Source organism: Humulus lupulus, chromosome 7 (assembly GCF_963169125.1).
Source record: "Humulus lupulus chromosome 7, drHumLupu1.1, whole genome shotgun sequence".
NCBI lineage: Eukaryota > Viridiplantae > Streptophyta > Magnoliopsida > Rosales > Cannabaceae > Humulus > Humulus lupulus.
This window is the reverse complement of record NC_084799.1, coordinates 94,957,653-94,985,406: the sequence shown is the minus strand read 5'-3', so window position 1 is coordinate 94,985,406 and position 27,754 is coordinate 94,957,653. Positions and strand designations below refer to the sequence as shown.

At 36.4% G+C, this 27,754-nt stretch overlaps 1 protein-coding gene, 1 long non-coding RNA gene and 1 pseudogene across 2 annotated transcripts; 1 reads left to right on the top strand and 2 right to left on the bottom strand.

Moving 5' to 3' along the window:
- Positions 1–37: 37 nt before the first annotated feature.
- On the bottom strand, positions 38–2,530 carry LOC133789788 (uncharacterized). The gene is made up of 4 exons (XR_009873705.1): positions 2,405–2,530; positions 2,011–2,102; positions 1,266–1,381; positions 38–876 (listed from the first exon to the last, which is right to left on the bottom strand). It is a non-coding gene; the product is annotated as an uncharacterized LOC133789788 (long non-coding RNA).
- Positions 2,531–7,315: 4,785 nt separating this feature from the next.
- On the top strand, positions 7,316–13,064 carry LOC133788469 (uncharacterized). Its single transcript, XM_062225962.1, has 3 exons — positions 7,316–7,919; positions 8,069–12,328; positions 12,825–13,064. The coding sequence occupies exon 2, from the start codon at positions 8,172–8,174 to the stop codon at positions 12,303–12,305; it is 4,134 nt and encodes a 1,377-aa protein (XP_062081946.1). The 5' UTR covers positions 7,316–7,919; positions 8,069–8,171; the 3' UTR covers positions 12,306–12,328; positions 12,825–13,064.
- A 2,601-nt stretch (positions 13,065–15,665) lies between these two features.
- On the bottom strand, positions 15,666–19,159 carry LOC133791987 (laccase-17-like; annotated as a pseudogene).
- Between the last annotated feature and the right edge of the window lie 8,595 nt (positions 19,160–27,754).

Genomic DNA, 27,754 nt, shown 5'->3' with positions numbered 1-27,754 from the left:
AATTTGTTTTCTATTTATATTGTTGCTCTTTGCAACTACTTAGAAAATAATTCCCTTATATTGCTCTCTAAACAACTTCAAAATAAAGGAAAAGCTAGAAGGAATCAAATAACTCAAGAAAATAAAAGGCCAAACAAGAAACTAGAATACACTCAAGCCATATATTATAACAACTCAATGACTAAGAAACAAAATAAAATAACTCAAAAAATATACCAATTCAGAGAAATAAACAAGAGATAACCACTATAAATTCCAGCTACCTGAGTTAGCAAATAGACATATATACACATTCATCAAATTAAACTACAACAATCATAAATAGCACAACCTTTTATTTACTCTCTTGCTAACTAAACTATGAAAAAGAAACAACAAGGTTTGTACATGAAACAAAGAATGTTCAAAGAAGGGAGAAGGGAGAAAAAGTATATTCTGTAAAAAAAAACAGTTTCATAGCTTAAGTTGTTGTTTATTTTCAAATAAAGGGAAACTAAAAACAAAAAATAATAACTGGTAAAAAAATATAGTGGAATGCATTATTCGCCTAGTTTTCCATTATGTACTAGTGCATTCCATTCATCAACAACAACCATATACTTCACACTAGTTAAAACTGAACATTTCACAAATGACAAATATGGAATAGAATATAGAAATAAGTTGAGACAACTGCAGTTATATAAATATATATATAGAGAGAGAGAGAGAGAGAAAGAGACCTTTTCTGAACTATGAGGCCTTGAAAGTGAGTATCAAAATCTGAAATTCCAGAGCTTAACTGGTCAGAATCCATTGATGCTTCTGCTGCTTCAGCAACGCCCAAAAGCTTTAAACACTCATTCCAACACTCAGCACCCCTCCATAGAAGCTTAGCTGCAAGACCATAATACCCAACATCATTAACATCTTACATGAACACCCTATTACATTAACTGCGAATTGTCTAAGAATTTGGCCAACTAGAACTAAATAAGTTAATCACAAATTTAAATGTTGTATTTATCTTTCCTGAAACTTCATAGAAAAAAATAAAAATACTATTCAATGCAAAAATATAAACCTAAACTTTAGTTTTTCCTTAAAACTACTGTATTTGAGACTTAAAACCCATTATCATCTCTATCAAGCCATAAATCCAGATAAACAGAAGAAAAAACCAAAACTGTATTATTTTTCTTCAAACTCATGAGTTATTTTAATATATAATAATTATTATAAAAAATAATCAAAGATGATGCCTAAGAATAAAAAATCATCATTACCCTTTTAGATAAGTGGGGATGTAATCAAAATAAACCATTTTCTTCACGGCAACGGTACCCTAGTCGCATTGAAGTCCCCGCTGTTACAACACCATCCCCACAGTCCCACCTCCATGCTAACATCTGCAACAACAGAGAAAGAAAGAGAGAGAACGAGAACGTGGGTGAGAGGGAAAGAACTAAATCTGGAGACACTAACAGATGTACATATATCCTTGTATATATATAATACCTATACATGAAATAAATACATCAAAATAGAACAACATCAGAGCAGAAACAGAACTAAGAAAACTTAAGAAAAAATAGGACAGAAATGGCAAAATTGACAATGAGAGACTAAGGAGGGACAAGTGACTAGCATAACAACCAAATAATAATCGCACCACACTTAATTCATAGTAACTACTCTTTAAAAGTTCTATGCATCTGCCTTTATATAATATGCAATGTCCTAATGGGAATTTATATTTGGAAAGACAACCAAAGAAAAAAAGTTACTTTTTGTAAACAAAAGTAGACCCTACAAGCAAACAAAATTAACAGAAAACAGATGAAAATATTGAATACACCATAACAGATGGAAATACTCATCACAAGCTAAAATGACATGGTGAAAACTTATAAGAAATCAAGCTATAGAATCATGCCTTGTGTAGTCATGATAGCAATAAAAAGGATTATGCCAACATGTTGCACCTTAAAAAAATGCCAGGCTTGATCACTGGTTAGAAGAGATACATACCATCGAGCCTACACCTCGCCTTGCCAAGCCCTGCCACCATCAACATCATCATTAGAGAGAATTAAGGCAGTCTCTTTGATTGATTTCCTAACCTATAAATAAGAGACCAAAAATTGAATGAAAGTTAATAGAAGAATTAATAAACAAATCAAAAAATAGCTATATATGAAGATAAAACTCCAAAGTAAATTTGATAAAATATAATCACGTGTGAAGACCTGTTGCCATTTTTTCCTTTCTGTTTTATGTGCATCTGGTTGTTTTTTATGCTCTGTATTCTGAATTAGTTTTCTATTTCTATTGTTGCTCTTTCCAACTGCTTAGAAAGACCTTAAGGCATTAGTTGATTAATATATACATAAATAAAGAAACCCATGTAAGAAAGCTCAAATACCTTGAACCTGAATATTAATCAAAGAAACTTCCAACATTGAATGTTGCTTTATGCATTTTAATTTCTCATTAAGACCTGGCTAAAAGCATTGAAGCAATCAATACAAAATATTATATTACCACTGTGTCAAAAAGCAATCAGTTGAATATTTATATTAGATGAAATTAGCGCATAAATGATTAACTCTTAATAATGGACCCATTCTAAAGATACTTTCATCTTTTACCAAAACATTGATAAGTGCTAATAGTAACTCTTAAAAAAACCATATTAATTATCAAAAGCATCAAACAAAGAAGCCTAACCAATAAACTAAATCAATTTCATATACACACAACTAGACCTAAGCCAAAAATTGGTAGAAAAATATTAACAAAAATCATATACTCTTTGTCAATGTCGAAGGAGAAATAAAGATTACCCTTTTTATTTTGCTATTCTTCAACGAGGGAAAAGAGTGAGAGAAAGTTCAAAAAGAAAAAAGCATATGCAAAATAATCTAATGAGCCGCAAGTTAAGTCCTCTCAAGTTAAATGCTTACCATTAAAGACAATATGGCAATACCTATGCCTATATCTGGATCAAATGCAAGTCTAAAATCGATTAAGTTGATGCCCTCTTCTTGCCAGGACCCAAAACTGAAATAAGACATGTCATAATTCAAAATTGGCCATCAGATGATTATGATTATTATATTGTTACCGCCCTTTTCAATGTTTCACTAACCATTCTTAAAGTCAAATTATGCTAACTCTAGCACCACCGACCCTTCTTCTAAACGGGTTGACCGAGTTAAGCTAGAAACAAAAGGAAATCAATGCCTCTTTGTATGAATGCAATGAACCCAGTTTTGTGCTTGTGGACATGGTTTCAGATCGTTTAAAGATAATAGCATATGTTATTAAATGGATTCTATAATCAGTGTTGCAGCTAATGCATAATTTTGCAGAGATACATAATTGTAGCTCTAAAGACGCTTGGCATGCTGACGACAATGGAGTACGGTGAAATTTCAACAGAAAATTCTAGTATGACCACATAATATAAACTTGACTCTGGAGAAGAAGACTATGATGTGTGGATAGACCTGGGGCAATTTATCGAGGCAACTATAGACTTCGGTCAGTGGAATCGTCAATAACCAAGAATGAAACTGTTAACTCTTATCAAAATTGTCTGAAGTAATCTTGTTTTAGTGAAGCCCAAGTTATTCTAGACTACTTTCTCCAAGACTTTGAACGCTTTAAAAGTATTCGTGGGCATCAAATCAAGACAGAAAATAAAAGATACTGTATAAAAGGAATATCAGCTGTTCAAATAAATTTTCAAATTGAAACAAAGAATGAAAAAATCGCTTTCTAAATCAAAGAAAGACTCACCTCAACTACTGCGTGGAAGACATCAGCCCTGAAAAAAATCCCACCGACCCTCCAAGAATGGCGACCTGATTAGCTTGAACAAGTAAAAATCCCATAAAAATTGAAGCTTGGAAAAACCCCCAGAATCCTTAAACTGAATAAATAAATAATCCCAAATTCAAAGCTCAAATGCTAGGTCTTATCAACTACAATACACAAATTCTTAAAACTTGAGACTCACAGCAAGAAGAAGGGATTCTTTAGCGGTTAGCCTCTCCATTTCTTGGGCGTAAGCAGCTGGAGCTCCTCCCTGTACAGCCTGCTGGACCATTGCTCTGCAAGTCAATCTCCGTCGGAGTCGGCAAAACATGGGGAGGGAAGTTGTAGTAGATGAGACGGAGGAAGACAGCGAACAACAGGAACAGATTGTAGAGACAACAGATAGCTGGTACAAGACCGTGGTAGACCCACGAGTCGAGCCACGCCGTAGACCCAAGAGTCGAGCCTCCCTGTCACACGACCCAAGCCGCAGGCCCCATCACCTTGTTACACACCTGCAACAAACAGAGAGAAAGAAAGAAAGATTGAACGAGTGAGAGAGAGAGAGAGAGTTACTGAGTGTGAGAGAGAAACAGAGGAGGCGTGTAGAGTAATTAGGGATTCAACCTTAGAGATTGCTTTTGTGTTTCATTTGACGCCTGTGTATTTCATTTACCGCCCATTTTCCGTGTCTTTTTCTATTACCATGCGACAATAACACTTATTAAAATATGCTATATTTTAATGTAATATATGGGCATAATTGTTGTAGTGATGGCTGAAGGCTGGGGTGGTTCGCCTGGGCAGCTGGAGGTGTTTCGGATTGGGCCTGGGCTCGTGTGGCTGGAGAAGCTGTTGGGAGATTTCGGGCCTGAAGGAGCATAGGGCAGGCGTGCCCACACAGCAGGGGCTTCAGCAAGACACATAGAAAAATGCCATTTTTTCTTTTTTTTTTCCTTGAAAATGCCACATTTCCTTCATTTTTATTTCTTTTCAATAGTAAAAATGCAACAAATTCTCTACAAATATAAATTAAATCATAATTAAATATTTTCAATTATAAAATAAATCATATTAATTAATTGAAAATATTAATTAAAACTTAATTTAATTTAACATTAAATATCAACAAAAGTGCATTTTTTTCTAACTTAACTACACTAATTTTAAATAATTAAACTACCACATAGTATAATAAAATAACTATAAAAACATATAAAAATCTAAAAAAATTACAATAAGACTAATAAATTCATAATTACTTAAAAAACTTAATAAGTTACTTAAAAACTCAAAGACTAAGCAACAATTAGCATAAAAAAATGTGGGAAAATAACTCTATTTTGTAAAGTTATCAGTAACAAAACATGAATATGTTTAAACAACAGCCCCCAATAACAACTCTGTCAGGGGTTTTGGGGTTGTGGATAAGGTTAAGGCCAAGGTTGAGGAAGTGTGCCCTGGCGTCGTTTCCTGTGCTAATATCTTAACCATTGCTGCCTGTGACTCTGTCGTAATTGTAAGCTTTTAGTTATTCTACTATTACATACTCAAAACGTAGCACACATTTTGTCGTTTCGAAAGTTCGTATTTATTTATGTGTTTTTCTCTTTGATTTGTAGCTTGGGGGACCTGATTGGGAAGTTAAGGTTGGAAGAAGAGACTCAAAGACAGCAAGCTTCAATGATGCCAACCTTGGCCTTAATCAGTTATCAATTAGTTATTTTAATAGGGGTAACCAGTTACTTTCTTCTTCGTTTTCTTTACTGGATGTATTCTGATCTGTTTTTTTTTTCTTCCAAATCTGTCAGTAACCAGTTACAATTCACTCGAGTACTTGTCATGACAGTTAAAATTGGTAGTAGTAACCGGTTACTGCCACATTACTAAAAAAATCTAAATTGATAATCGTAACTAGTTACAGCGAGGTTTGAAAAAAAATAACCAATTGCTATGGTACCTGGTTACTTAGTCAGGTGTGAAAACAAAATTAAATCTAAACAAAAAAAATCTAAATTAATCGTTACTGTAACTGGTTACACCTAGGTCTAAAAAAAATCTGATATGAATAAAATGATTCAGGCGTCATGGTACCGGGTTACTTAAACAAATTTGGAAGAAAAAAAACCCAGAAAAATCAAAAGTTTTGTTTGCTTGTTTTTTTATTTCTTGTACTTGTATTCTGAATAAATTTTGTAAACCTATCGATACATTTTTTGAGCAAACGTTCTAGTTCTATTTCTTTAAATAATTAATAAACACATAAATATTTATGTTAGAACCTTATTTGATGAATGTTTGGCTGCTAAACCTATTGATCTAAACATCACAGAGAAGAACCTTTTGACAACTTTTGCCATTTTCAACCAAAAAAACTAATTAGCTAACCTAAGCTTTCATATGTTAAAAGTACCCTAAAATATTCAACTACCTAGCTTCTTATACTACCTTAGTCTACACTAAATAATAGCAGTCAACTTTTCGTAAGTACATTTCTTAAATCAAATCAAATATGAAGTCAAGTACCTGGTTACTTAAATATGAAGTAAGTACCTGGTTACTTAAATAGATTTAGAAAAAAAAAACCCAGAAAAATCAAATATGAAGTTCAAAATCAGATGTGAAAAAGAAGAAAACTAGATTTGAAGAAAGAAAAAGAAGAATAAGAAAGACCAAATAAGAAGAAGAAGAAGAAAGAAAGAAGACGAAGAAAAAGAAGAAAGAAAGAAAGAAGAAGAAGAAGAAGAAGAAGAAGAAGAAGAAGAAAATCAGTTCGTCGTCGTCGTCGGAGGCAGCAGCGGAGGTAGGATCGCCGGAAGAAATCTGAGATGACCATTGAATTGGGGAAGAGAAAAATCAAATCAAATCAAATATGAAGTCAAGTACCTGGTTACTTAAATATGAAGTAAGTACCTGGTTACTTAAATAGATTTAGAAAAAAAAAACCCAGAAAAATCAAATATGAAGTTCAAAATCAGATGTGAAAAAGAAGAAAACTAGATTTGAAGAAAGAAAAAGAAGAATAAGAAAGACCAAATAAGAAGAAGAAGAAGAAAGAAAGAAGACGAAGAAAAAGAAGAAAGAAAGAAAGAAGAAGAAGAAGAAGAAGAAGAAGAAGAAGAAGAAAATCAGTTCGTCGTCGTCGTCGGAGGCAGCAGCGGAGGTAGGATCGCCGGAAGAAATCTGAAATGACCATTGAATTGGGGAAGAGAAAGAAAGAAATGAGAAGAGAGAGAGATCGTGAGGAGAGAAGAGAAAATAAGATAATTAAGTTTATGGTAATTTATTTACCATATTTTAAACTTTTTTTTCAAAACTTACTATATTTTGTACAATTATTTTTTTTCCCATAAATTTAGAAACTATATATATTTTTCTCATATTTAAATAAACTTCTCATAAATAAATGGACAAAGAGGTGGAATTATTAGATGTTTTTTTACGGCAATTTATTATTTACTATAATTTCTCTATTATTTATTAGATGTTTTTGGTAGAACAACCAGGTGGCAAATATGGGTCAGATCAGACGGGCCGCCGGGATTTTCCAAAAGTTCTGGGCTGGCCCAGCCAGACCCTGACGACTCGCGAGTCACGACGGTCATTCACTCGGTTCGTCACTCACTCGGTTCGTCACTCACTGAGTCGTCTTCTCTGTCGTTCTCTTTCTCTCACTAACCCCAAACCTTTTTCTCCCTACTTCTCTCTCTAGCTCTTTCTCTCCTCTGCGCACACGCTTCTTCTCTTTCCTTCAGAACTATCTCTGCCCTTTTTCGTCTTTTTACCTTTCATCTTCTGCATCGCTTAATCGGACGGCCCAACTATTTCCACGTCACCATCGTCTTCTTCACCATCCTGCGACCTGCTCTCCCCCACACACATACAACTTTTCTCATATAAATACACACACACATTTATATAACTATAACTATATATATAACAACCCTCCTCGTTCTTTGCTCTAGGGTTTCAAAGAATAATCTTGGCCTATTCAATTTTTTATTTTCTCTCTCAGGGCCTTCCAAATTCTCGTTCCTCGGTATACTTTGTTGTCTTTGATATCTTCTTCGCTCGGTGATTTCGCCATTTAAGCACTCATCTTGTTTCGTTAGAATGAGGTAATTTTCTCTCAAATTCCAATATTGTTTGGGTATTTTTATTTTTATTTATTGTTTCGAATTGTTAGTGTATTGATTTGGGCAATACCACGGTTGTTTTTGTGGATTTTGAGTTCGGTTTTTGTGTTGTGCTGTGTATAATTAATTAGGGCTGGGATTCGGATTTTTCTGTAACGGGTTGGCAAGTTTGGAAATTTGGCGAGTTGGAGGAATTTTTGTTTTTGTTTCTTGTTGCTATTAATATTATGATACATGGCGATTGAGAAAAACAACTTTAAGGTCTCGAGGTTTGATTCGGAGTTTTCTCCCGGTAGTAGGAAGAGTATGTCGAGTGATGATGATGAGCTTCAACGACGGAGCTCCGCCGTTGAATCTGATGATGATGATGAATTTGACGATGCTGATTCTGGGGCTGGGTCTGATGACTTTGATTTGCTGGAATTGGGGGAAACTGGTGTAGAGTTTTGTCAAGTCGGGAATCAGACTTGTAGCATTCCGTTTGAGCTTTATGATCTTCAGGGTCTTGAAGATATATTGTCAGTTGATGTGTGGAATGAGTGCTTGGGTGACGAGGAACGACTTGGTCTAACTAAATTTCTGCCTGACATGGATCAAGAGACTTATATGCTTACTTTGAAAGAGCTCTTTACGGGTTCCAATTTTCATTTTGGGAGTCCTGTTAAAAAGTTGTTTGATATGCTGAAGGGAGGTTTGTGTGAGCCTAGAGTCGCCCTTTATCGCGAGGGGTGGAATTTTTTTCAGAAGCGACAGCACTACCATCTTTTGAGGAAGCATCAGAACAATATGGTGAGTAATTTTTGTCAGACAAGGGATGCTTGGCTAAATTATGGAGGATACAGTATTGAGGAGAGGCTTCGAGTTTTGAACATCATGAAAAGCCAGAAGAGTTTGATGCATGAGAAGATGGAAGATTTGGAGACTGCCTCATCAGAAAGAGAGTCAAATGAAGGCTTGCAAAACAGCAGGATTAAGGATAAGAAGATTTCACAGAAAATGGGACGTCAGTCTGCTTATGGTGGTAGTCCAAATCTGGATATTCCTCTACGACGACGGGCGTTGGCTTTGGAATCAACAAATTATGGGAAGCAGAATCCGAAAGGTATGCTCAAGTTGAGTGGGTCCAAAAATTCTACAGCGAAGGGGCTAGGGGGGCGCATTACTCCTGTTTACCATGGTTTGGATATGAACTCTGGACCATACAGTTCAGCAGTAGCGCTTCCTCGGCAGAATAAAGCATTAGGGTATGAACCAGGGGCAACCCACAGATTAAGAGACCAACTGAGAGGCAGTGATGATGCTGAAGATACATATGGATTTGGTGACCACCGAAATCGTATTATGGACAAGTCTGGAATTCTTAAACTAGGGAGAAAGCATGATCTTCATAGAGGTGATGAATTGGGCTCTCAAAGTTTGATTGGTTTGCCACTGTCATCAAAGACTGATATACATTCCTATGGTAGGAAAAAGAATGCAAATGCTTTCTCAGAGGCAAACCTCTTTGCCACTAAGCCTTCCAATGTTCGAGGTCCCTATGATTTTCCAAAAAAGGGTAAGTATCCTGAATATGTTCAGCAATATGCAGTTGGGGATCAGTTGAAGTATTTTAAAGGCAGACTTCCGCAACAACTTGTGAAAGGAAATCGAGTTGACTCATCAGACCAAATTGAATCATTCTGGAATAATAGGGGTCAAGAGGATGCTTTCTCTGTAGATTCACCCTTCAGATCTGATGATTGGAGTGTTAGGAGCAAGAAACGGAAGATGGGGGAAAATTCGCCCGATCTTAAGTACAAGTCTCATAGGGATTCCCCACCACAATTAAATGATAGATTTTTACCTTCTGAATATAGAGCAAAGCCATTTGAAGAGAAGACCAGGGGACAGAATGGAGGACCTGACCCAGCAGTAAATAGAGGTAATAAATTGTTTAATAGAAATGAAGAGACGGAATCTGACTCAACGGATCAATCCTACGATGATGAGGATAGCAACCCTTTGCTGAGAAGCAAGATAGCTTATCCCACTGGTGTTGGGGAAGCTTCCCGGTCTTCTTTGTCAAAGTTTGTGAAAGGTGGTAAAAAGGCCAAACTTTTCAAGAAAGATACGACAGCAGATATACAGTCCCTTGATGGAACTACACACTCTAAGAAGGTTGGTAGTTTTCTGGAACAGGGACATCTCCACGGTGTAGAAAAATACTCTTCAAAAGCAAAACAGAAGGGCAAGATGCGAGATAGTAGTCCCTTGCGTGAATCATCTGCCAGAGTTATGGAAGAAGATAACTATGCCTTCGGTTTGGGTAAATTCGCTGATGATGATAATGATCATATTTACAATTTAGTCAAGAATGGCCCACTGTCAGGGGAGCCTGGTGAGAAGTCACAAAAGAACCATCCTGTTGATGGGAAACAAAAAAGGGGAATTACCCGTGACCAATCACATCGCATTCGTGAGTATATGGTTGATGATGAGGATGGTTCACTCCGACAAGGACGATTGTCAGCGGAAGGTAAGAGACAAGGTAGATTTGGGAAGAAAAGTCTGAACACTGAAGCATATGTGGCTGATCATTGTGAAAAATCTGAGGCCTCACTACAGGGGTGCAGTGTGATGACAAAGAAACGGAAAGGGAAGGTTGATGTAACAGACATGTATAAGGGGGATGAAGACAATGACCTGATATCTGACCATCAACATCTTATTGATGATTCCATTTCTTCAAAGAAGAAGGCGAAGAGGAAAGTTGAGGCTGATGCTGGTGGCTCAGATATGGAACCTTCTGAACCACCCATTTCAGAAATGGGTACTACAGATATGGAGCTGGAGATTAAGCCACAGAAAAAGGCATTTACTTTAATCACACCTACTGTTCTCACAGGCTTCTCATTTTCTATTATACATCTTCTTTCTGCAGTTCGCTTAGCAATGATAACTCCACTTCCAGAAGATACTTTAGAGGTTGGCAAATCTGTTGAAGAGCAGAATAAGAAGGATGATGGTGTGAGTGGGGTTCATTCTCGAGAGAAGGCAGATGCCAATAACACAGAGCAGGCTGGGGAAGTTAATGTACCTTCTCTAACTGTTCAGGAAATTGTAAACCGTGTGAGATCAAACCCTGGGGATCCTTGCATTCTTGAGACTCAAGAGCCACTTCAAGACCTGGTGAGAGGAGTTCTCAAGATATTTTCCTCAAAAACTGCACCATTAGGAGCAAAAGGTTGGAAGACACTGGCAGTCTATGAAAAGTCTACCAAAAGTTGGTCATGGCTTGGTCCTGTTTCTCATAGCTCGTCAGATCATGAGACAATAGAGGAGGTCACATCTCCTGACGCTTGGTCCCTTCCTCACAAAATGCTTGTCAAGTTGGTTGATTCATTTGCTAATTGGTTAAAAAGTGGCCAAGAGACTCTTCAACAAATAGGAAGCCTTCCTGCACCACCGTTGTCTTTGATGCAGCTGAATCTGGATGAGAAAGAAAGGTTCAGGGACCTAAGAGCTCAAAAGAGTCTTAATACCATTAGTCCTAGTACTGAAGAAGTGAGGGCTTACTTTCGCAAGGAGGAAATTCTTAGGTATTCAATTCCCGATAGGGCTTTCTCTTATACAGCTGCTGATGGTAAGAAATCAATTGTTGCTCCCTTAAGAAGGTGCGGTGGCAAGCCAACTTCAAAAGCCCGAGATCACTTTATGTTGAAGCGTGATCGACCCCCACATGTTACTATTCTTTGTCTTGTTAGAGATGCTGCAGCTAGATTGCCTGGAAGTATTGGCACAAGAGCAGATGTTTGTACCTTGATAAGAGATTCTCAATACATTGTTGAAGATGTTTCTGATAGCCAAGTTAATCAAGTTGTTAGTGGAGCCCTTGACCGATTGCATTATGAACGTGATCCTTGTGTACAATTTGATGGGGAAAGGAAATTATGGGTTTATTTACATAGAGAAAGAGAAGAAGAAGATTTTGAGGATGATGGTACTTCATCTACAAAGAAATGGAAAAGGCAGAAAAAAGATGCTGCAGAGCAGGCTGACCAAGGAACGGTAACTGTGGCTTTCTCTGGGACTGCAGATCAAATTGGTGGATATGATCTGTGTTCTGATCTCAATGCAGAGCCATTGAGCGTTGATGATAAAGGAACAGAACTTGGATTTGATGATGCAAGACATAATGGGGATGATAACATTGATCCCAATCAAGGGTCTGAACAGGGTGACATGCGTGATGGCCATCCAATTGTTTGGGATGCTCTTGACCTAAATCCTATGCGGGAAAATAAATTACTGTGTCAGGAAAATTCAACAAATGAAGATTTTGATGACGAAACCTTTGGGAGAGAAAGACCAGTTGGAGTTTTAATGTAGGCTTATTTCAAGGAGTCCTTCAGGTAGCTTCAATAGCATAATGCTTTACCCCTAAATGAGTTCTTCATCCTGCCTTAGTACATGTTTAGATGTTTACTTTCCCCAAAAGGATGGATTTACTACTGTACATGATGTTGCATAGTTTATAAAGCCTTTCGCTAGTTATGTTCTAATTAATCTGTTTTAGTTGTCATTTTGTTTTATGGAGTAAATTGTTACATACTGAGTACTGACCATGTTAGATGACATAGTGTATTTTTTTGTTTTAAGACCAACCCGCACGTACTTCCTTCCTCTCTATTCAATATCCTTGGGTTTGTTACCATTAATCAAATATTTCTATTTTCATCATTCTATTCTTACGAAATAAAGAATCTGAGTGCCGACGTTTTAGTCTCAGTCACTATGAGTATGTGCTGAATTTTGTATAACAATATTTTTACTCAAGTTTTAATTGTCATTTATTCTGGTTGTGTTTTGTTTAAGATAGTGTTAATTATGTATTTAATTTTCTTGCAGACCCAGATGTGCAGCCTGGTGTTGACATGATATCATTCTCATTCCATGGCGTGCAAGTGTGATCAAGCAACCAACAGATTTTATTGAAGTTGCATTTACTTGCATAGTGTATATTGATTCTATTTGTAGCTTGAAAATGTAGATTACAAGTTGATCTCATTTTGAGCCCCAACGCTTTTGTTGACACAGGTGGATATCTATATAGTTCCGCGTTCGTAAATAATGCAAATTCTTTTTTTTTCTTCTCCAAACATAGCTTTAGCACATTGATACGATATCTACAAGTTAATCTTGAGTCTAGCTTTAGCATATTGAAATAATATAATTTATGCTGTAAATTAACAGTAAATTGGCGAGTTTCAATATGGTTAATTAGTTCTAATTTTCACTATTATTATTATACAATAGCTAAGTACATTTTATAATTATTTTATTTTGTATTCTTTTAAATCAATGACATTTGAATTTTACTAATGATTTAAGAAAATATTAAAATATAAAAAATTGAATAGTATCTACAGATCATGCATTGGATGAAAGAGAGTCTAAACATTGGATGAAAGAGAGTCTAAAAAATAGTGCAATTTTTTTTTCAGCACTCATCTTTACATAAAAATGGAGTCACTAAAGAAAATATATCTGGTCGTAAATGAGTGATTTTTGTCATTTTGATTAGAATTAGTGATGTCAAAACAGCCCTAATGAATGGGTGGGGACATACGGATGTGGCATGATATCTTAAGTGCGCGACAACAGTGGAGAAGAAGTGGAAAAAACAATAACAGAAGAATTTTGCAAGAAACATTTATAGAAACAATTTACAAAACACCCAAATGCAAAGTAATTATATTATAATTTAAAAATATATAAAAAAAAATGGTCTAATAAAAGAATGTATATAAATTTGAAATATTTATTCAAATGTCAATGTGCGCCAAAAAAAAAAAAAAACAATAAGGGTGATAATCACAAATATAAACACAATAATAATTTTAAATAAAGATATATCTCTTCTATATAAAAAAATGTGTAAATAACGAAAATTTTTGATTTTAACGATTCTTTATTTTTTTTCGGTTAACTTTAACGGAATATTTTTATATTTAACATAATATTTTTATATTTAACTTTAGATTGTAAACATGATTTAAACTTAAATAAAATTGAATAAATAAATAATTAAACAAATTAAAATAGAATATTTTTGAGATACTTTACAATGATAATTACTTAAAAATAATAAAACTATATATTTTATAACTTAAATAAAATTTAATTAAACTTAAAACTTAAACTTAATATTATATTAAATATATAATATATAATATTTTGTTATTACTGTCAAATTCAAAAAGTTGAACAAACATAAATCTAAACAAAAATAAATAAATTAAAAAAAAAGATATTTTAAAGATATTTTATGATAATTTAAATAATTAAATCATATTTATTTAAAAATAATAAAGGCAAACATCATTTTTTTTATATTATAAATTTGTGTGATAGTTTGTTTTTTATCAAGTGATTGGAGCTCTTTTTCTTGATCAAATTCACTAAAATACATTGTGAGATACATTAGAAACTAAAAATAGTTGATGCATGATACTGTCTACACTATTTATTTCTATTATTAATTTCTTTTTAAATATTATTGTATTTTATATATGTCATGTAGCAATGTAAATATATGTATCTATATCAACGTTGTGTTTAGATGTCATATATGTAGAGATTATTGATATAAATATTTATATATACTATAGAACTATAATTCATTATATTATGTATATATATTTAAAAACAACGAATCAACTTTTATTGAAATTATAGACAATGTTTACAATTTTAAAACTAAACAAATGTGTTTTGTACGTTGCTTCTACCTAGTACAATATGTATGTATATATATATTATAAGAGTAATAATAGATACACTCTTAATTTGCACACCACACTATGATGTGTAATTAATCTTAGCAATACAAGTACAGTAAAACCTCTATATAAGAATAACTTTGAAACCAAACTAATTATATTCTAATGGAGAGGTTATAACTAAATAGAGGTATTAGTACAAAATGATTTCCAAACATTTAAAAGTATCAACTTTAACAACAATAACAATAAAAACTCCCTAATAACTATTATATATTTAAAAGTAATTCAAGCAATTCAAATGTGGAATAAATCTTTAATTTTATCCTTTAAGTACAAATAAATGATATAATATATATTTATTTGATTGTATAGATAATTATTACTATATAAATGTATACTTTCTTAATGTGAGACTTCAAAAATGTATAACTAATTACATTTTAGAGGTTATTCTTATTTATAATTGGCCCAAATAGAGACCAATTTTTTTTTTATAATAAAATAAATGTTATTCTTATATAAAGTATTCGAGGTTTTACTGTAAATATTAACCTACTTCTAATCACTTAATCCAATTATCTTGTATGCTTAAAATAACCAATTATCTTGTAAATATAAACTATAATTAATCATTACTTGTTACCATATATAATCTTTTGAAAGGACTATTGCAATAGTTAAATTATAAGGTAATGAAGTAGAATGATGGTATATGTTTTTAAGTAGGGTTTAGGGTAGACAAATTGATATACCTACTGTCATCCATCCGAATTATTTATTTGTATGAGTTGAAATTGAAACCGAGAATTTAGAGACATGCTTAGTAAAGAAAAATATTTGTGTACATGAGAAATCAAACTAGAACTAATTGGAAGTTTACAATAAATTTGCATATAGTGTTAATGAACCTTCTGCATTAATTATTTCAATCTTAAAAAGAAAGAAAAAAAATGTTATATCTTATTTCTTTTCCTCAAATGTCCCTCAACTCATTATTATAATTATTGAACTAGAACTCTTCTCATACCAAAGCCGAAAAAATGCAAACAATAAAAATAGAGCAATCACAAAGTTACTCGAAATAGCTTATAATTAGAAAACATTTTGTAGTAGGTCATTAATAGAAATTAGCATTTGGGAAGATCAGACGGTGGAGGAAGCAACTTTTGATTGGGTAACTTTCCATCTAAGACTAACCAAGCCATCTTCAACCCCCAACTTGTATGTATCTCCAAGTGACAATGCATAAACCACATACCTGCCAACATGTGCAAAATGTTAAAATCATTAAACTGTAGAGAATAATAATCAACAACATAGCTACATCTCAATCATGACATTAAAATCCAGACCTGGATTATCTGCTAAAAATCTTATAGCAACCCATCCTCCAGAAGGAACACCAACAATGTTTCTTTCTACAGGGTCAACTAGATTGAAGTGTGCAGGGTCCTTATTTGGATTGAAATTGCCAAAGCCTTGTCCAACCACAAAGAAGTTAAATCCATGGAGATGGAGAGGATGGCTTTCAGCACCAAGGATGCTTGTATCTTGCATCACTAACTCCACACTTGTGTTGAATGGAAGAACCACTACCTTTGTTCCATTTCCCACCATTGTGTTGTTTGGTGGATTTCCTGTATAATTAAATGGAATGATAGGGCTACTTGGGAAGTAAGGACTGTAAACCCTTTTTGATTGACCAGAAAAATGGGCTTGCAGGAGGGCAGTATTGTTTGGGAGTACAAAAGAAACATTGTTAATTGAGGCTGCAAACATTGTCCCATTAGGTCCTTGACATGTTTTGTTACCTTGGCATGGATTTGTTCCAAGCCCAACTGTGAAGAAAAAATGTTTGTCAACCTTTTGAGGAACATTAGCCTAGCCGGGAATTGAGGGCTGGCCAAGCTACGGAGTTTGTTGGAAAATTTGGTTGCAAATGAAGTGTCGTTTAGAGCAGGCAACTCTAGTTAGAGGAGTTTAAGTTTCTTCATTGAGCGAGTGGAGTGGGTGTTTTCATATTCAAGAATTCCTGCAGCAGTAGAGTTGTCAAAGGTGCCAAGACCTGTGACACATGGTCGGGCTAGCATGAGGAATTTGGCATTTGGGAAATGAGATTTGGTGCTTAAAAGAAGATTAGTGGTTTGTCTAGGGGCTATGAGAATGGTATTGGTTTCAAAAGGTTTAACATAAACAACATCAACCACTTTTAGAGTGTGGTTTGCAATGCTGAAAAACAGTTCATCATTAAGTGCAGCGTTAATCAAACGGAGAAGATAAGTCTTTCCCGGCTTCACCTTCAACTTGAATGTATCTATAATACAAACACTCAATTATTCAAAGTCAAGTACCTTCACGTACGTTCTTTTAGTTAAATTTTATAGTACATGTATGGTTATCTAGATGCAGACAATATATGTACCTTTAGCTGAGCAATTATACAATGGGCCTGGGAGCCCATTTATGGTATAGGTATCTGATACATTTGGGCCTCCACCAGTTTGCAAGGCCTGGCTAATGACTGCCTCAGGATCAGCATTCCACCACTCACCTGTATAATAATTAAGTAGTTATGTTATTATAGCAGGTTCACTTGAATATTGAAAAGAGAATATATATATAGAACTAAATAAATAATATTTATAATTATGTTTTGTGTTGATTACCAAAGATCATGGGAACTTGTTTGTAAGGCTTAGGAAACGGGTAAAGGATGCCACGCTTAGGAAGAATGATTATGGGACCATACACAGTAGCTCTTAGCCATGATATGTGGGCATGCCAGAAAAGTGTGCCTCTCTGGCCTACAATGGTGTAATTGTACACATAGCTCTGGCCTGTTTGTATTGGACATTGAGTCACATATGCAGGCCCATCAGCCCAGCCTGTTCGTAGCTGCCTAATACCATGCCTATCACAAAGAAATAGATAAAGTAATTGATGCATGTTTTATTAGTACTAATATTGAGAAAATGCTCTATAATCCTATATATAATTATATATAAACGTGAACTTTTCCAATTACCAGTGAATGGAGATGTTGTTTGGGACATTGTTGACCACTTTAATAAGTAGACGATTACCGTCTCTTGCTACAATACGAGGACCAGGAAACTGTCCATTTACTGATACAATGCTTTTTGTGTGGCAAAGTCTGGTCACATTTTGCAATTTGATCTACAAATTCACAACAATAATCAAACCTATATATTATTAAACAAAGAAGAAGGAGAATTAATTAATAAGAAACAAGTATTCAAGTTTTGGGACATACATCAAACGTATAGTGCCTTGTATTGATGCCTACAAATGCATGTTTAGAAATGGCGAAAATAGTGATGAAAAAGAAAAGATTATAAACTCTGAGATATGGAACACCCATTTTTCTATATCTCTCTTTTTGATGAAAAATACTAGTAGTTGATTTTAGATATATTATGAGATGTGGGTGAACTTGAAATTTGTAGTACTGGTCAAGTAGTACTGTGAATGTTTATGAAAGCTAATAGAGAGAGTGGTGTATATATAGAGAAGTGAGGAAAATGTTTGTAGATGGTTTAGTTGATTAGGTGCAATTTGAACGTATAGTTTCATTTGAATAGATAGGATCAGTTGTTAGAACAACTTAGAGTGGTGTCAAAGACAATCAAATTCTTTTGACCCCTATTCCTTCCAAGTCAAACCTAAAATTTTGTCAAGAATAAAACTTACAATAAGAAAAAAAGAAAGCCAAATGGGCTAGAGGATAGATCTGAGGTTATTTTATCCAGCATGACTAATTAATTCTTATTAAGATACACTTAATGTGTCATTTTCCACATGCAGCATTCTCAACAGTTAATCCTTGGTGACAAAGGTAATAGTTGAATCGCTATCGATCAAGTCGTTTTATTGTCGGATGAAGGTTCTATATATATATGTAAGTATGTATGTATTTATGATTTTCATAATAAAGAAATGAATATTTAATAGTAGGGAAACCTCAAGTAAAGCAATTTCCTCTCAAGCAAGTACAGAACACACCGATGTGACAAATATAACAATGACACACTTCATGGTAGGAAATCACTACTCTGATTAGTTCATTTTATATATTTATTTATAGAATAATCTTAAACCAGACAAAAATTCATAAGGCTAGTTGGTTGATCACTTCTTTAGCTACGATCGAATTACGATCAAGGATTGAATATTACTAGACAACTTAGCTGGCTGCTGTATAGTGTATGAGTTCACAATTGCAAGATACAGAGAAGTGAGTTTTAGAAAAATAACACATAGTTTGCAAAGAAGAATGTTAGTCTGAGAGCACTGAGATAACTCTTATTTATATCCAAGCTATTACAACACAAGAAAAATACAAGTAATACAATCTTGATTCTAACAGATTACCTAAACCATAACCACCTAAACAGAAAGCTAATTACAAAGTTGAATACAGGTAACATAACAGCCCATTTAACCATATTGGTTATCACCCCCCCTCAAACGAAAGGGTGTTGAGACCACTTTCAGTTTGGATTTGAGGTAAGTAAATCAATCAATAGGCAAATGTTTAGTTAAAACATCAGCCACTTGATCAATAGAAGGAACATATCTGACTTGAAGTTCTCTAGCAAGTAGCTGGTCTTTCACAAAATGCAAGTTGATTTCTATATGCTTACAACGCGCATGAAAGACTGGATTAGCTGCAAGGGTTGCGGCTCCCTGGTTATCAACCCACAAAATAGGAGGCTCATGAAGTGAGACTTGTAATTCAGTAAGTAGAGACACAAGCCACTTGATTTCAGCTGAAGCATTAGCCAATGCCCTGAAATCACTCTCGGTACTCGATCGTGCCACTACTTGTTGTTTCTTGGTAGACCAAGAGATCAAACTACCCCCTGAAAAGATAGCATAGCCACCTGTAGATCGACGGTCATCAAGACAACTTGCCCAGACAGCATCACTGTAGCCATATAATGACAAAGAAAGAGCTGATTCGAGAAGAATACCCTCTAATATTGTTCCTTTGAGGTACCTTAGGAGGCCCTTACATGCTTCCCAATGTGTAACAGTTGGAGCATGAATAAATTGACTTAATTTGTTAATTATAAACGCCACATCAGGTCTTGTTAGAGTAAGATACTGCAAAGCACACTCCTATATAGTGTGATATCTCCAAATGGTTCTCCATCCTTTAGAGAAAGGCGATGAGTAGAACAAGTAGGACTTGAGCAAGGTATAGCTCCTTCCAGCTGAAGTTTGAGCAATAAATCTGCAATATACTTACTCTGAGACAGATACATGCCTACATTGTTTCTATGAATTTCAACTCCCAAAAAATGATGTACTGGACCCAGATCTTTGAGAGAAAAGGAAGCATTTAGATCAGCAATGAGTTTTTTCATAAGAGGAGTGTTAGGACCCGTCAACAGAATATCATCTACATATACCAAAAGGAGAACACGGTGACTACCCGAGCCATAGACAAACAGACAGTTATCAGATTTAGATGCTCGAAATCCCCACTAAAAAAGTCTGTTTGAGCTTGTCATTCCACGCTCTTGGAGCTTGTTTCAAACCATAAATCGTCTTGTTCAAATGACAAACATGAGTAGGCTTGGAAGGATCAACAAACCCCATTGGTTGATGCGTATAGATCAACTCATTTAAAGTACCATTAAGGAAAGCATTACTTACATCCAGCTGTGTGACTTCCCAATTAAACGAGACAGCAAGAGTAAGAACAGTACGAACTGTAGCTGGCTTCACAACAGGGCTAAATGTGTCTTCATAGTCAATCCCATAGGTTTGCAAATAGCCCTTGACAACTAGTCTTGACTTGAACTTATCCAAAGTTCCATCCGCTTTTAATTTGACTCGAAACACCCACTTATTCCCAATAACTTGCATATCATCAGTAGGAGGTACCAAAGTCCAAGTGCCTTGTTGTTGGAGGGGATTAAACGCATCTTGCATTGAAGAAAACCAGTTTGGATCACGTAGAGCAGCCTTGGTAGAAGAAGGTTCCATAGGAAGAAGGGAAGCAAGCAACAGATATTTGGTAGCAAGAAAGGCCTTTGGTTTGTATATCCCACTTTGTGAACGAGTTTTCATTTGATGAGTACGAACGGAGGATGATGGAGGCTCAACAACTTCAGGCGCATTGATCGCAGGAGACGAAGAAGCAGTAGGATGAACACCAGCTAAGAAGGAAGAAGAGGGGTTCTGTGGAGGAACTATGGGGGCCTGAGGTAAGAGCGGAGATGAAGAACGAACATCAGGTCCAACCTGAGGTGGAGCAGGCTGATGAAGAGCCAGTAGTAGTAGTAACAGGCTCAGAAACAGCAGCAGAAACAATGGGATTAGAGTCATGACATAAAGGTTTCGTTATAAAATGAGCAAAGGGCAAAGTAGATGTGGTAGTAGATTTTTTTTTTTGAAAAAAGAGTAAGAGGTCGAAGTGACCTCTTCTCAATAATATTGAAAACCCTGACTTATGGCGGAGGAAAACCGTAGTAACATAGGGGAAAAAGAAAACTAAAGTTATGACCACAACTGCATCCACTCCCTACAAAGATCCAAAAAGGACACACCCTCAAATTCTTTCGTTTTATACACCCAAGTGGCAACCCAGAACCTGATTTTATCCCAAAGATTGTGCACTGAAGAAGAGGTCTCATAAAAAATCCTTGAATTTCTCTCCAACCAAATAGCCCAAAATGTAGCGAGGACGGTACACTGCCATAAGCGCGTCATCCTAATTCCTCCATCCAATTGAGAGAGGAACAATTGCGCACAGGAGGAAGGCATACACCAATCGACCCTGAATTCTTGTAAAACTTTATTCCAAACGATACCGGCGTACGAGCATCGAAGAAACAAATGGCCCACTGACTCGCTATTGTTATTACAGTTAGCACACCGATTTGGCGACAAGGAATGGAAAGGTCTCCTCCTCTGCAAATTCTCGTGGACACTTAACTTGTCAAGGAATAATAACCATCCGAACACTTTAATTTTGTAGGGGAAACCACTTTTCCATAACCTCCTCGCCCACGGCCATCCTGGCCCTAGCTGATCATAGGCTAAGCTGTGAAAGGCCGATTGGCAACTGAAAACCCCGCTACTGTCTGGTTTCCAGATCCTTTTATCTTCTAAAATATCCGGCAGATTCACATCCTTAATCAAATCCAACATCTCAATCAAGCTAGGAATCTCCCTGTCGAATAAGTTCCTTCTAAATCGGAAATCCCAGCCGAAACCTTCGGAGCTAAAACCACCATCAACCACTAACAAGTCTCTGATCGGAACATTCGCTGCCTCGGACACCCTGAATAAATCATTGAAACGTGAGCTCAGGGAACATTCGCCAATCCACTTATCCTCCCAGAAGCGAATCCTGTCACCCCTCCCCACTTTGAAAAAGACCCTACGCTTGTACTCCTCATACAACAAAGAAATGTCTCTCCACAGACCAAGAACTGAAAATCTACTCCCCACGTTTGTATCCCAGAAGCCATCATCTTCACCATACCTACTGCTGACCACCCTGTGCCATAATGAATTTTTTTCCAATGGAAAACGCCACAACCACTTCATAAGAAAAGCCTTATTCCTCAAAACCAAATTCCCAATCCCCAGGCCTCCGTGACTACGAGAATTACAAACCTCGACCCAAGAGACCAAATGATCGGCACCGGACTTGTCCGCACCTTCCCAAAAGAAATCGCGCATAAGTTTTTCAATAGTCATCGCCACATTCTTAGGGATACAAAAAAGCGACAGGTAGTACACGGGAATGGAAGACAGAACAGACTGAATAAGAGTTAGCCTCCCACCTCTAGACAAAAACGCGCTCTTCCAGGAATCTAACCGATTAGCACACTTAGATATCACTGGGTCCCAAAAACCTTTGGATCGAGGGGAAGCCCCCAGAGGAAGCCCCAAGTACTGAATAGGCCACTCACCCACTTCACACCCAATCTCACTAGCTTTCTGATCCACCTGCTCTTTTTGCAAATTAATCCCCAGAAGCTGACATTTCTGCAAATTGATAGATAACCCAGAGACTTCACCGAAGACCTTTAGAATGTCCAAGAGAACCACCAGGGACTCCTCATCATTTGCGAAGAAAATCGTGTCGTCGGCAAACTGAAGATGGCTCACATCCACTTTATCCTTGCCCACTGAGAAACCTCTTAGAGCCGAGGCACTTTTAGCTTTATCTACCATTCTACCTAAAACATCCGCTATCAAAGTGAACAAGAAAGGAGATAAAGAATCCCCCTGCCGAATACCCCTAAAACCTTTAAACTTTCCTCTCGGACGCCCATTTACAAAGACAGAGTAAGAAGTGGAGGATAAACACCCACGCATCCACCTCCTCCAAACTTCACCAAAACCCTTTCTTTCCAAGACTAACTCCAAGAAACCCCAGTCCACACAATCATAAGCTTTAGTGAAGTCTATTTTAAACACCCAACCTTTTCTTCCTTTGCTTCTATATTCCTCCACCGCCTCATTTGCAATTAGAACTGTGTCCAAGATCTGCCTCCCCTCGACAAAAGCACCTTGATTTTCCGCAACTGTGTCTGAAAGAACTCCTCGAAGTCTATAAGCCAACACCTTTGAAATAACTTTGTACAGACTAGTGACTAGTGACAGATGTGGTAGTAGATTGTACCTGAGAAGTGTTTGCTGGAGGTGAAATAGAGAATTGATACTCATCAAATACCACAGTACGAGCAATAAAGATTCGACCAGTCAAATTCTCACAAATGTATCATTTGTGATTGAGAGAATAACCAATAAAGCGACAACGTTCAGACCAGTACTCCATTTTGTGAGTGTAATAAGGTCGAAGATGTGGATAACAAATGCAACCGAAAGGCTTGAGAAAGTTGTAGTCCGGTACTTTGTGAAACAAGCATTGATAAGGACTGATTTTGTTCAGTACAGGAGTGGGCATCCTGTTTATAGAATACATACCACATTGAAAGACATGCCACCAATAGGAGAAATCCAAACCAGCTTTGGCCAATAGAGTGAGTCCTGTTTAGTAATATGTTTGTGCTTGTGTTCAACTCGGCCATTTTTTTCATGAGTATATGGACATGGATGTTGAAACTGAATTCCTTGATCCTTGAGAAATCTTTCAAAAATCCTATACTCGCCACCCCAATCTGCCTGTACACACTTAATAGGCAAGCCAAATTACTTCTCAACCAAATTTTTAAACTGAACAAATGTGTCAAATGTTTGAGACTTTAAGGACAAAGGAAAAATCCAGGTGAATTGGCTAAAGTCATCAATAAAGTGAACATAATAACGATATCCATCCTTGGAGGGAACATGAGATGGACCCCAAACATCAATATGTATTAACTCAAGAGGATTAGAAGCTCTAGAATCAGATAAAGGAAATGGTTGTTTATGACTCTTTCCTAATTGACAAGCATCACAAAATTTTAAGTGTTTTAAAGAGCTAGGAAGAGACATAGCTGACAGAATTTGGCTTAAGATATTAGGTGAAGGATGACCCAACTTGCAATTCCAAAGATTAACATCATTAGATAAAGAAGTCGAAAAAACATATGGGTGACAAGCTTGAGAAAACAAACTAGAGGAATCTTTATTAATTTCTTTCTGTGTACATACATTAGTAGAAGGAAAAGAATTACAAGAGTTTACAACTGAAGTACAAGAAATAGGACATTTTATACAAACAGATGCAACATCTTTTGAAGCAGGTGTGAGAGATTGAGAGACATCCTTAGAGATAGTAGCTAGATTGCATTGAAGTGAAGGCATAGTAGAATTGGAGACGTCCTCACCAAGGATGTACAAACAATTTTTAACCCTCCCTTTGATCAAGACACTCCCCGTGTGTATGTCCTTAACAAAACAACATTTTTTGTGAAACTCAAGAAGAGCATTATTATCCTTGGTTAGTTTGGAAACACTAACAAGATTTTTGGTGATAGATGGAACTTTTAAAACTGAGTTTAACTGTAGAGGGGAGGAAGAAGTAGATGGAAGAGATGCTTGCCCAATATGAGTTATAAGAAGTTGCTTACCATTTCCAACAGCTAAAGTTTCAGAGCCATGGGATGAGTGAGCTGAATCTAAATGTTCCATCCTAAAGGCGACATGATTGGTTGCCCCAGAATCAGCATACCAAGAGCAGTCCTTACCAAAATCAGGGGTAGAAGTAGAGACATAGGCCTGCGGATCAGACTCCAGCTCTTGTTCAGTCAAATAAGCCTTTCGTTGAGAGTGAGAATTTTTAGGGGTAACGTGGGCTTTATCAAATTTATAGTGACAAATGGCTGCTGTGTGACCAATCTTTAAGCAAACTTGACACACAGGGCGAGTAGAGGGAGATGGGCCTTTGGAGAAAGATTTGGAAGAATTTATGGAAGCTAAATCAACGGGACCACCTCGGCCAGAGCTATAGTGAGATCGGAAGGGAGCAGAAGACTGAGGAAGAGATGAGCCAAAAGCAAGATTAGCAGCCATTCTTGAAGAAAGATCAGCAATTGAGTGATGGCGTTCCAAATGACATTCATAAGCCATTAACAAGGCTTGTATTTCCTCAAGACTCTTTGAGTCAGGCGTAGAAGTAATGCCAGAAACCACAGAGTCATATTCGAGCCCAAGACCATTCAAGAGTTGGAGCTCAAGATCTTGATCACTCACAGTACACCCAGCAATCGCAAGACTATCACATAAAGCCTTAACCTTGTCAACATAATCAGAGATTGTCATATTACCTTTCTGAATATTTGAGAGCTAACCTTTAGTTGGAGAAGACGTGCTTTAGATTGACTGGTGAACCTTTGTCCAAGAGCTCTCCAGACCTCATAGGATGTAGCATAAGTGGCAACAGAAGCAAGAACCCCCTCGGTCGTGGAAGACCGAAGCCACGAGAGCAATAGCTGGTCTTTCCTCTTCCACATATTATATTCAGGATTGTCGGTGTCATTGAGGAGCTTCTTGGGAGGAGAAACATTGCTGAAAAGGAGATCATCGAGACCGTGTCCAATGACAGTTGGGACCACCTGAGATTTCCAGGTGAGAAAATTCAGATGATCAAGTTTTAGGTTAAGAGAGGTGGTGAGAGAGTTGGAGAATGGATTCCAAGATTGAGAAATTGAGAGAGGGGCAGCGAAGGCAGGGGCCGTCAGTGCCGGAGTAGTAGTGGCAGTGCCAGTGGTATCGTCGTGAGTTTGAGAGGTAGCTTCCATGGATGACGCTAGTCAAAGGCTTTGATACCATGTATGAGTTCACAATTACAAGATACAGAGAAGTGAGTTTTAGAAAAACAACACAAAGTTTGTAAAGAAGAATCTGAGACAACTCTTATTTATATCCAAGCTATTACAACACAAGAAAAATACAAGTAATACAATCTTGATTCTAACATATTACCTAAACCATAACCACCTAAACAGAAAGCTAATTACAAAATTGAATACAGGTAACATAACAGCCCATTTAACCATATTTTTTTTTTATCAAGAAAAAGGAATTTTATTGATCAACACACATATTACAGCCTTAAAACCAGAGCTAAACAGCTCTCAATCAATACAGATTAGACAAAAATTGAGTCATTTGATTTGCTCTAGAAGCCATAGACTTAGATCTAAGCTTAAAGCCAAGTATTCTAGCTGAAACAGAGGATTTAATCAAACTAGTTATAGAAGAAACCATAAGACAACTACTGTCAAAGTGACATCTATTCTGAGTATACCATATGTAATAAACTGAAGTTGCTAGAGCAGCTAGAGTGATCCGGTCTTTGAAGTTCTTCCTATCTGCCTCCAGCCAAATGCACCAGTCTGAAAAGTTAGAAGGCCAACAGAGTCCTTGCAACCAATCAAAAACAGACTGCACTACTCTCCTAGAAAAAAGACACTCAAAAAATAAATGAGAGTGATTTTCAGGCAATAGAGCACATATCGGGCACAACAGGGAGGGAAGAGGGATATGACAGTAGCATAACAGATCCCTGGTTGCCAGCTTTTGAAGAACAGCTTGCCAAAGAATAAACTTATGATTAGGCACTGAAATAGAACACCAAACTGATTTCATGATAGGCTTTGGGCTGCTAGACAAAAACAGATGATAAAGTCTAGACAAAACCAATTTTCCATTAGCTGATGTAGAAACCAGCAAAGAAAAAGAGAGATCTTTGCTAATCTTGATCAATTTTTTCCAATACCAACTGGAATCCGGATGCAACTTGTAATCCCAAATCTGAGTCCCCTTCAAGTAAATACAGTTAACCCATTTAACCCAGAGAAAATCCTGTTTAGAAGAGATAGCCCAAATGAATTTAGATAACAACAATCTATTCCAAAGAGGCCCCTCCTTAAAACCTAACCCACCATGACTCTTAGGGCAGCAAACTAGCTCCCAAGATGTAAGATGAAACTTGCTCCTATTTCCTTTACCTCCCCAAAGAAATATTCTGCAAAGATGATCAATCTCCTTTAGGACACTCTGAGGTAAGAGGAAGATGCTCATCCAGTAGTTCCTGATACCCAACAAAACAGATTGGATCAACTGGACCCGCCCTGCATAGGAAAGGTTTCTACTAGCCCAAACACAAAGTCTCTATCTAATCTTCTTTAGAATTAAGTCACAATCCATTGCCTTCCACTTCGTTGGTCTCAAAGGCAGACCAAGATAAGTCAGGGGAAACTCGCCTTCATTCAGCTGAAAGATATTCAGCAAAACAGATTTTTCTTGGTCCGAAACCCCACCAAAATAAGCTCTAGATTTGCTTTTATTGATAAGCAGACCTGAAGCAGCTGAAAACTCCTCTACTGTATGCTGAATAATTTGTATGGAGCTAGTATTGGCTTTACACACAATAAGTAAATCATCAGCAAAACATAGACTAATTAGATTTAAAGATTTATATAATGGATGAAAATTGAAACCTTTTCCTTTAGCTGCTTGAAATAAGGATCGAGTAAGGTACTCCATAACTATAACAAACAGTAACGGAGAAATAGGATCGCCTTGGCGAAGACCTTTACCTCCTTGAAAGTTACCATG

Excerpts from the sequence above, each read along its gene's own strand:
- LOC133788469 (XM_062225962.1), top strand. The coding sequence starts at position 8,172 with ATGGCGATTGAGAAAAACAACTTTAAGGTCTCGAGGTTTGATTCGGAG.